At 37.5% G+C, this 11020-nt stretch overlaps 1 protein-coding gene across 1 annotated transcript; it reads left to right on the top strand.

Annotated features, from left to right (window-relative positions):
- Positions 1-1302: 1302 nt before the first annotated feature.
- On the top strand, positions 1303-8359 carry LOC145162976 (ABC transporter C family member 4-like). The gene is made up of 11 exons (XM_079081924.1): positions 1303-3466; positions 4156-4476; positions 4578-4664; positions 4761-5387; positions 5474-5638; positions 5710-6004; positions 6105-6319; positions 7136-7441; positions 7535-7598; positions 7699-7938; positions 8037-8359. Exons 1-11 carry the CDS (start codon positions 1400-1402, stop codon positions 8135-8137), a joined length of 4488 nt encoding a protein of 1495 aa, XP_078938050.1. The 5' UTR covers positions 1303-1399; the 3' UTR covers positions 8138-8359.
- The last annotated feature ends 2661 nt before the right edge of the window (positions 8360-11020 follow it).

The following is an 11020-nucleotide window of genomic DNA, read 5'->3' as shown; positions in this document are numbered from 1 at the left end:
TTTCATTCTATGAACTCAAGAGTCAAGAAACCTAAAATAGAAAAAAGCCGCCGGAAACGCCTGACCTGTCGGCAATCGACTCTCACCCATTTATCTCCTTACCGTCAAAGCCGTAGATGTCGTCCCTGCCGCTGATTGGTTGATTCCGGCGAACTGGAACCAGAAACATGTAGGTGCAGGAAGGATGAACTTCGGAGAACACTGACCACCATCACACTTCTTTCATCTCTCGACCGCCGCCGTCTGGCTATTTCCAACAAACATAAACCCCGATGTATCTTCATTCTTGAACTGGGGTTCAATTTCAAATTTTAAGGTAACGGGGTCATCCATCCAGAGTTCACATGGGTGAGCGGTGCTTGTTCTGCTTTGATTTGCAGTAGGGCGATCGGTTTGCATGAAGATTATTAAGTGGTTTTGTAAAACCGAATTCACAATCACGAGTTCTTTGTTTATCAAATGGATTATGTGAAATTCTTTTGAAATATCAAATTCATTGTTGTGGGTGTGAAGTAGGAATGTACTGTGTGTGAATGTGTTGAGGATTTCAGGGGCCGTGATGATGGATAATATACAAAGCTTGTTCTTTATAATCTTCCATGATGGGCAAGGTTCTTAAGGGCCATGAGGTTGTCATATTAAAAAGACATTATGTTTGTTAATGCAACACATGTTACAGAAATGTGTATGAAGAACTGAAGATCTTCCAGCTTCGTGATCTCAGGAAGTTGAAGAAAAAGTTTGGCGTTTTCCCTGTTTAGCTTAATGGGGAATGTTTAAAGATATAAGCTACACAAGGGTAATTCGATCAATGCACATCAAGGACCATATTTATTACTTATGGCAGTTATTAAATTGGAATCGATGCCTTCAATGGGTGCTTTGAATCGGTGGTATCTTGAAGGAGTACAACGTTTACTCTGTATACTGTATTTTGTAGTGTGTATATTCTTTCCATCAGTTATTGATTTGTGATTAATATTGTATAAAACTAGAAAGGAATTAAAAAAGAGAAAAAAAATCACCAAGGGCATTTTATTCTTTCCATCAGTTAGGGACCAAAATCGAAATAAAACCTAATGACAGGGACTATATGCGTTAAGAAAAAAATGTTAGGGACCAACCATAAAAATTACCCTAAACCACAGGGACCGTAAGTGTAATTTACCGTATTAAAGTTTATCTTCTTTTCTTGAACTTCAACGAGAAACGTATTTTGCATGCATTGCATGCACTGAATTCAATTCAATGTTTATTTAAACTATATTTCTGGTTTTGAGACGTGTTGAAGTGTAGAATACAAATCGAAAGTATTCCACAAGCTAACACAAATAAAATCTTTAGTGGGTTTGAGCATATATACGTCAAATTAGAGACGGCTCCTTGTGCTTCATCTTGGATGACTTCTCTTTCATGTTCTTCAAGCTCTGTGGTGGTGGACGCTTCTGGAACTTCAACCATACTCCAATGGCTAAGGTTCATCTTCCTCTGTCCATGCCCTCAAAGAGCACTTTTATCCTCTATCGATGTCTTTTTCCTTCTGATCATCCTCTTCCTCTTTGCGATAATTCATAAGCTCAATTCAAGGTCCACCTCCACCTATGAAGAAGAAGAACCTCTTTTTCCTAAAAGTAGACTTGTTGTCAATAACACCAATATTTGGTTTAAGCTGACTTTACTCGTCACAACAATTCTAGTGGTTTTATCTTTGGTTTCATCTATTCTAGCATTTGTACAAAACAACGAGATATCATGGAAGCTAATAGATGGGATTTGTTGGTTGATTCAAGCTATGGTTTTCCTTGTAATCATTTTGTTGATCATCCACGAGAAGAGATTTCAAGCCTCAACACATCCGCTCTCCCTTCGTGTTTTGTGGGTTGTAAATTTCATCATCATTGCTTTAATGGCTTCTTCTGGTGTTATCCGGTTGGTTTCCAACACTCCAGTTTTGAAATCCGAAGACATAATTTCATTGATATGTTTGCCATTTTCGGTTTTCCTCTTAATTATGTCCATAAATGGGTCAACCGGAATCATAGTGAATAGAGAATCAGAATCACTAGTACCAAATGGTAATGGTAAAGTATTAGAGTCGGAGGTAGAAGAAGTGAGTGGATGGGCATTAGCTTCAATCCCATCAAAGTTGTTTTGGATATGGATGAACCCGTTGTTGAAGAAAGGGTACAAAACCCCTTTAAAACTGAAAGACATCCCAACACTTTCACCCCAACACAAAGCTGAGAAACTCTCCAAACTTTTTGAAAAAAATTGGCCCAAGCCTCATGAAAATTCGAAACACCCTGTGAGGGTTACATTGGTTCGATGTTTTTGGAAAAATGTCGCCTTCACTGCTTTTCTTGCGATTATAAAGCTATGTGTCACGTATGTTGGGCCTTTGTTGATCCAAAGATTCATAGATTTCACTTCAGGGAAGAGTAGCTCCCCATATGAGGGATACTATTTGATACTAATCCTTCTTGTTGCGAAACTAATTGAAGTTTTGTCAACCCACCACTTCAATTTCCATTCTCAGATGCTTGGAATGTTAATCCGCTCCACCCTTATAACTTCCCTTTACAAAAAGGGGTTACGCCTCTCTTGCTCTGCTCGACAATCCCATGGTGTTGGACAGATTGTGAATTACATGGCTGTAGATGCTCAACAACTCTCAGATATGATGCTTCAGTTGCATGCTATTTGGCTTATGCCACTCCAAGTTGCAGTGGCGTTAGTCATTCTTTACTCATACCTTGGGAGACCTTCGTTGGTAGCTTTGGTAGGGATTTTGGTAATTGTCATTCTTGTGATTTTGGGTACTAATAGGAACAACAAATTTCAGTTTAAGATAATGCAAAAGCGTGACTCGAGGTTGAAAGCAACAAACGAGATGCTTAACTACATGAGGGTGATTAAGTTCCAAGCATGGGAAGAACATTTCAACAAGAGGATTCAAGCCTTTCGTGAGTCTGAATATGGGTGGCTTACAAAATTCATGACTTCCCTCGGTGGAAACATGATCCTTTTGTGGAGCACACCTTTGTTTGTCTCTTCACTCACCTTTGGGAGTGCGGTTTTGTTTGGGATCCCACTTGATGCAGGGACAGTGTTCACTGCCACATCACTTATCAAGAATCTACAAGAGCCGATTCGAACATTCCCACAGTCGATGATCTCCCTCTCTCAAGCCATGATCTCGTTGGGTAGATTGGATGAGTTCATGTTAAGTAAGGAGTTGGATGAGGGGGCAGTGGAGAGGGAGGAGGATTGTAGTGGGATGACAACGGTTGAAGTTGAAAATGGGTCTTTTGGTTGGGATGATGAAGGTGATGAAGGAGGTGTTGTCAAGAATTTAAATTTTACCATTAAAAAAGGTGAACTTGCTGCAATTGTTGGGACTGTTGGTTCTGGGAAATCGTCTCTTCTTTCATCGGTTATTGGCGAAATGCACAAAATCTCCGGGAAGGTAACCATTCAAAAAAAAATATTGAAATTATTGACAACATTGTTGTTAAGACCTCGATTTTGATCTTAAGATCTTACGATTTTAAGATCTTGCAAACCAAAAACGATCCAGATCTCACTAAGATCTATCTGAAACAACATCTATAGTGGGATCTTAGGATCCCGACTAAGATCTTAATATCTTAATACGATCCGATATAACCTCTGTAGTTTTATTATATAGTCGAGCCTAATTTTTTTATTCACATGAAATCGAGTATTGCAAGTTGCAAAATTATTATACACCATCATCACTTCATCTCAAATTAGGCAGATTACACTCATGATATTCCGTTTGTGATCGTAAGCCTTTAGTTGTAGATCATAATGATCTTGTTTCTTTTTATAATTAAGATGCTTTCTTCATAATTTTTTACGGTTTGCAACAACAAAAATTATGATTTATATTTAAAAAATAAAAGTTGACTTCATATTGAAGTCTTAATCGACATCAAGTTATAATGTATACTGCACACCCACGACCTTACAAGAAAATTTAAATATAAATTCATTTTGGTAGGATCTTCCGATCCTGATCCGATCTTACGATTACGATCTTGCAAAATATAAAACGATCTTGCGTAAGATTCCGATCTTAACAAACTTGATTAAACAACATGTGATAAACTTTGTTGTTGATATATGGAATAGGTGAGGGTGTGCGGAAGCACTGCATATGTTGCACAAACGGCATGGATTCAGAATGGGACAATCCAAGAGAACATTTTGTTCGGTTTGCCAATGGATAAACAGAAATACAAGGAAGTAATAAAGACTTGTAGCTTGGAGAAAGACATGGAAATGATGGAATTTGGAGATCAGACTGAAATCGGAGAGCGTGGGATTAACCTGAGTGGTGGTCAAAAGCAGAGGATTCAGCTTGCCCGAGCTGTTTATCAAGATTGTGATATCTATCTTCTTGATGATGTCTTTAGTGCTGTAGATGCTCACACGGGTTCCTCAATATTCAAGGTGATTGATCGATTGATCCATCATAGTATAATATGAAAATTCATGTATTTTTGTTTTTTCCATACAAATCCTTATGTTTATATTTGTTTTTGATGGTGTAGGAGTGTGTGAGGGGAGCTCTTAGAAACAAGACAATCTTGCTCGTTACCCACCAAGTTGAATTCCTCCATAATGTTGATCTAATCTTAGTAAGCAAATGTACACAAGGAGTTTGTTTTAGTTGTAGAGATTAAGGTCTTGATTCTTGATACATGGATGATTAAATTTAACTTTGATTGTATCAGGTGATGCGAGATGGGAAGATTGTTGAATCAGGAAAATACGATCAACTTCTAGAATCTGGCTTAGATTTTAAGGCACTAGTGTCTGCCCACGAAGCCTCTATGCAACTAGTAGAAATGGGAGCTAAAACAACTGAAACCCCTTCTCCTAGACCTCTTCAGAAGTCTCCTAGCCATAACCCAATGGAAGAAGATGAGAAGGAATTAGAAAGATCCAAGTCTAGTTCTATCATAGGCACATCGAAATTAGTTGAAGAAGAAGAGAGAGAAACGGGAAGGATCAGCTCAAGTGTCTATAAAGTGTACCTTACCGAGGCTTTTGGATGGTGGGGTGTGATTATTGTTTTGTTTTTCTCATTCGCATGGCAAGGTGCACAGATGGCAAGCGACTATTGGTTGTCCTATGAAACCTCCGACACACGTGCATCCTCTTTCAACCCTACGCTGTTTATACAAGTTTATATATCCATCGCTCTTTTGTCCTTCCTTTTGGTATTCGGTAGAGTCATTTCCTCAACAATCATCGGGCTTAAAACCTCCCAGAGTTTCTTCACGCAGATGCTTCACAGCATTCTTCATGCTCCAATGTCATTTTTTGACACTACACCTTCAGGAAGGATTCTTAGCAGGGTAAAGTTTCTTAATACATACATTCCGATTTCTGTTAAAAGACCCTCCCTCGCTATGCTTAATGCTTATGTGTTGAATCTTTTCAGGCTTCAAGTGATCAAACAAACATCGATGTGTTAGTTCCGTTCCTGATGAGCCTATGTCTTGTTATGTATATATCAGTGATTAGCATAATCATCGTCACTTGTCAGTATGCTTGGCCAACTGTGTTCTTACTGATTCCATTGGGTTGGCTCAATTTCTGGTATCGGGTACGTTCAAAATTTAACATGTAATAACGCAAATCAAAATTCTGATTTATTGATTCATTAATTTAATTCAGGGATACTTTCTTGCAACATCTCGTGAATTAACACGACTTGACTCAATTACAAAGGCACCCGTTATTCACCATTTCTCGGAGAGCATCTCTGGGGTTATGACAATTCGGTGTTTTAAAAAGCAGGAGAGGTTTGTTCAAGAAAATGTTGATCGTGTGAATGGAAACTTGAGAATGGATTTCCACAATAATGGGTCCAATGAGTGGTTAGGTTTCCGTTTGGAGTTCCTTGGAAGCTTATTTTTATGTGTTTCCACGTTGTTCTTGATCATCTTGCCTAGTAGTATCGTTAAACCAGGTAAATTCCCAACACAACTTATTAAACCCTGCCATGTGTTGTTTTTTTTGTTAGAAAACTGATTGAAGTTGAAAATGTGGATCTTTCATCTTCATTATAGAAAATGTGGGACTATCTTTGTCGTATGGATTGTCACTCAATGTATCGTTGTTTTGGGCTGTGTATATGAGCTGCTCAGTCGAAAACCGAATGGTTTCTGTTGAGAGGATAAAACAGTTCAATAACTTACCATCAGAGGCTGAATGGGTGAAGAAAGACAATCGCCCTCCTTCAAATTGGCCTTCTCATGGAAATGTAGAGCTCCAAGATTTGCAGGTAGATAACTTATAAATATCAAATATGAATATATACAACAAGGAATCATTTTAAACTATGGAACCAAAGAACCAATATTTTTTTTTTCAACTTTTAGAGTATATTTTTTAACGAAAAAAATTAATATATACAACAAGGAATCATTTTATCCGCTTTCCATTGATTTCAAGTTCTATAAAAAAAAAAAATTTATCTCGTCAAATTCACAATCTGTGCAAGTTCACTTTGTGAATCTGAATTCACATTGTGAATAAGAATAATATATAAATTATATTTTACATTCACAACATGAAGCTATGAATTTAGATATATATATTTTTTCGATAAAGAATAAGCTCTAAAACCTGAAAATGAAAAAGTAATGGTTCCTTGCTTTTTTGGTTTAATGAGTTCATCATTTTTCAAAATCAAAAACACCAATTTTCTCTAAATGGTGCGTCTAAGCGATATATATATGCTAAAAAAAGATTTGACGATTTTTTTTTTTTGTTTTTTTGGAAATGTTGATTTATGCATAATCATCGGTCATATAGACTGCTGATGAGCACAATCAACAGCCCATATAACTGCTGATTGTACTTCAATGCAAATTTCTAAAAAAAAATGACAATTTTTTTTGAGCCTAGATATGGATTAGACGCAACATTTGAAAATAATTTATGTTTTTAATTTTGAGAAATGATGAGCAGATTATGAGTACTCAAGTTCTCGCAAATCTTTTGGTTCTCACAATAACTCGACCCTATCCCACCCCAAATACAAGTTACAACCGTTTTTAAGATTTTGAAGCTGTTGAATGTTGGATTGTGAGAACAGGTCAGATATCGTCCAAATACGCCTCTGGTGATCAAAGGGATTACACTGAGCATTAGAGGAGGTGAAAAGATTGGTGTGGTTGGTAGAACCGGAGGTGGAAAATCAACTATGATCCAGGTCATGTTTAGGTTGGTGGAGCCTTCTGGCGGAAGCATAATCGTTGATGGCATCGACATCTCCACCATCGGACTCCATGATCTCAGGTCTCGTTTTGGAATCATTCCTCAGGAACCGATCCTTTTCGAAGGCACTGTGAGAAGCAATATCGACCCTATTGGCCAATATTCCGATGAACAGATCTGGAGGGTACGTACGTAATTTTTAATTTTCCATGGAACATGCATGACAAGTTTTATGAATCAATCAATCTCTTATACATGCAAGAAACTTGTTTTGCAGAGTCTTGAACGATGCCAACTTGATGATGTTGTAGCTTCAAAACCTGGTAAACTAGATTCTCCAGGTATAACTAGATGAAACAAACTGACCCTAACACTTGATTTGATGTAAGAAAAAATCTTTGATCTAATTTTTGTGTTTGAACATATTGATTTCGTACCTAGTTGTTGATAATGGAGATAACTGGAGCGTGGGACAAAGACAACTTCTTTGTTTGGGGCGAGTGATGCTGAAGCACAGTAGGTTGTTGTTCATGGATGAAGCAACAGCTTCAGTGGATTCACAAACAGATGCGGTCATTCAGAAAATCATACGAGAAGACTTTGCTGAATGTACAATCATTAGCATTGCTCATAGAATACCAACAGTCATGGATTGTGATCGTGTTCTTGTCATTGATGCTGGTGAGTAATTTCTCATTTTTCTCTTGAAAACACTTTCTGTGCTTCTGGTTTTCAACCTCCCGAACTCACTGTGTTGTGTTGTGCATTGTTGGAAACAGGTTATGCTAAAGAATTTGACAAACCTTCACGCTTGATTGAGAGAGCTTCTTTGTTTGGGTCACTGGTTCAGGAGTATGCAAACCGGTCCTCTGGTTTATGAAATCCCCTCCTGTTGAAGACATGGGGCTTGCAGTTTTGATGACAATAAGAAAATTTCCATATTTTAGATAATTTTGAGATGATTTGGTTGATAATTTTTGTTGTATTAATGGTTTAGTAGATAAATGAATTATTTAGTATAAGTTGGATCTGAGTAAGCTAATTGTCATAGAAGTACAGCTGTAGAAATTAGAATAATGATACATCTTATCCAGATATCAAAGCTTTCCATGCTGTTCAGATTATAGTACTGGAATCAAGGGTGGACAATATCATTTTCTTTAAAAGCGTTTTTTTGAATTCACTGATGAAGAGGATCATATTCATATATATAATACCATGAACAAACAAAATGTCAACATATACGACAAATCATTTTCCCCTTCATCTGGATTATAATATTATTTCCGAACATATCACGCAACACATTCAACAAAAATAAACGGCTAAAATATAACTTTAGTGTAAGTGTGTAACTATTAGAAAACTGGTTCTACACGAGATTGACCATACTAATTAAGGTCACTTAGCCATTCAAAAGCTATAATTTCAGAATATGAAAAACAGATATCAAAGAATACGAGCTAAGCAACTAATAAACTTGAGCTCGATCCGTAAAAACTAAAAAAAGATAAAATTTAATATAATAACAAAGGGAAAAAAAAAGCTCAAAAGCAAACACATACGACGAACGGATTGATTTTGTTACGTCGGAGAAAGCACATACAACGAACAATAATGGGGGGTTTTGGATTAAAACAAGGATAAGGGTATGGTCCTGTGATTTGGGGTAATATGCGTGTTTTGTTCTAATTTTTTTTTAACTCGGAAGGTCCCTAAAATGTATTTTTGTTGACCGCTTAGTACCTTTCCCGTATAAAAAAAACTATTTTTTCCTTTAAATTTTTTTGTAAAAAAAGTAATTGTTACTATTAATTATATATTTAAATATTAAAAAAACCCATGGGCCTTTTCCCCACTACCACCATCAAGAGTACCTTATAACCCCAAAATTCAATTCCTGCTTTACTTTCAGTGAGATCAAGAACGACTCTATCTATTTCTCCACTCACCATTAACCACCACCATCCTTACCAGTTAACCTGATCATACTCTCTTACCTCTGACAACCTTCCTCTATATCTTCTTTTCTTTCAACGTAGGGGGACTGTTGGGATGCAAACTTAATCCTACATTGGTAAAAAAAGAAACTGTATGCTAGCATATAAGGTAATGGGTAATCCCTTCTATCACCAATTGGTTTTAGAAAATAGATCCTCGTTGTTCTTCTATGTTGAGCATAATTGGGCTAGTAGGGATCCTAATAAGTGGTATCAGACCTGTGGTTTGTATTCCTTTGATTGAAGATGTCTACTCACAAGTTTGATTTGGAGAAGTTAAATGGTTCAAATGACTTCACTTTATGGAAGGTAAAGATGAGGGCTCTTCTGGTTGAATAATGATGTGCAGCGACACTGGAAGAAGAGGAAAAATTGCCAAAGGACATGGCGGCTGAAAAGAAGGTGGACATTCTGACGAAGGCACATAGTTCCATTATGTTGAGATCAACATATAAAGTACTGAGGGAGGTCCTAGATCAAATATCTTCTTCTAGGATCTGGGATAAACTTTGTGACAAGTAGCAGAACAACTCACTAACGAACAGGTTGTATCGAAAACAAATGTTGTGCACTCTCAGAATGTGTGAAAGTACCCAAGTGAAAGATCATCTGGATAACTTCAATCGCATCATCTTGGATCTACAAGGGGTTGATGTGAAGATTGAAGATGAAGATCAGGCGCTCATTCTCTTATGTTCTCTTCCGAACTCATATGAGAATTTCGTTGATACCATGCTCTGTGGTAGGTCAACGATCATTATGAATGGTGTGAAGGACTCTTTGATGTCCAAGGAACTGAAAAGAAAAGTTTAAGTTTGAGAGGAGGTGTCTAGTTCCAGTTTGTTCGTAGGGAGAGGAAGGACATAAGAGATGATGGGGGGGGGGGGGACAGAGGGAGATTACGTTCTAGATTGATGTCTAAAGGTTCATCGAATGTGAAATGTTATAACTATAAGGAGAAGGGGAACTTCAAGCGAAATTGTCCATAGCTAAAGAATAAGTTCAAGAGTGAATCAAGCAACAATAGTACTGCTGTTGTGGTTCAGGAAAGTTCTAATGAAGGGGACGATGGTGATGTGTTGGCTGTTAGTACATCTAGTTCTATAGAAGCTTGGGTCTTTGATTCTGGAGCATCCTATCACATGACGGATAATCGTGACTGTTTTGACTCCTTTAAAGAGTAGGATGGCACATTCAGTATGAGTGATGATTGGGTGAGCGGTATCAAGGGTATTGGCACGATACAGATCAAGATGCACGACCACATGGTCAAGAAGTTAGATTGCTGGTGCGTTCCGAAACTTCGGAAGAATTTAATCTCATTTGGCACATTGGCTAAGAATGGGATGAGGTACGCTGGTGAAGGTGACTAGTGATGGGGTTGAGCCAAAAGAACATCCTATGTGCTCATGCAAACCCTAATGCTTGGATCTAGGTTTCTATATTGTACATGTAATTCATCCAAGACTTTCTAACCCTAGATCTAGTGCATATAATCGAAATCAACATCACAAATCAGATCTAGATGTTTACCTTGTTGTTGATTGAAGATCTTGAAGCCTTGAGAACTTTAGCACCTAAAGTGTTGTGCCTCTAATGAATCACAAACACCAATAGCAATTGAAGAAAACAAGAGAGAGAGGGGAGAGGAGAATTTCGGCTCTAGGACTTGTAGGGTTCAAGTGGCCGAAATTCCCATGCCTAAGGGTCCTTTATATAGGTGTAGGAATTAGGGTTTCAATAGTTATCCTTATCTGATTACT

The sequence above is a fragment of the Lactuca virosa genome, chromosome 1, assembly GCF_052849685.1.
Source record: "Lactuca virosa cultivar CGN04683 chromosome 1, Lactuca_virosa_CGN04683_v6, whole genome shotgun sequence".
Taxonomy (NCBI): Eukaryota; Viridiplantae; Streptophyta; class Magnoliopsida; order Asterales; family Asteraceae; genus Lactuca; species Lactuca virosa.
The sequence above is the reverse complement of the archived record's forward strand: the minus strand, read 5'-3'. Positions and strand labels throughout refer to the sequence as shown.

What these genes read in the sequence shown, in the direction of transcription:
- LOC145162976 (XM_079081924.1), top strand. Translation starts at nt 1,400, where the DNA reads ATGACTTCTCTTTCATGTTCTTCAAGCTCTGTGGTGGTGGACGCTTCT. An exon ending in ATAATGTTGATCTAATCTTA is followed by an intron (nt 4,665 to 4,760) that starts GTAAGCAAATGT and finishes TGATTGTATCAG; the next exon opens with GTGATGCGAGATGGGAAGAT. An exon ending in TGGTAAACTAGATTCTCCAG is followed by an intron (nt 7,599 to 7,698) that starts GTATAACTAGAT and finishes TTTCGTACCTAG; the next exon opens with TTGTTGATAATGGAGATAAC.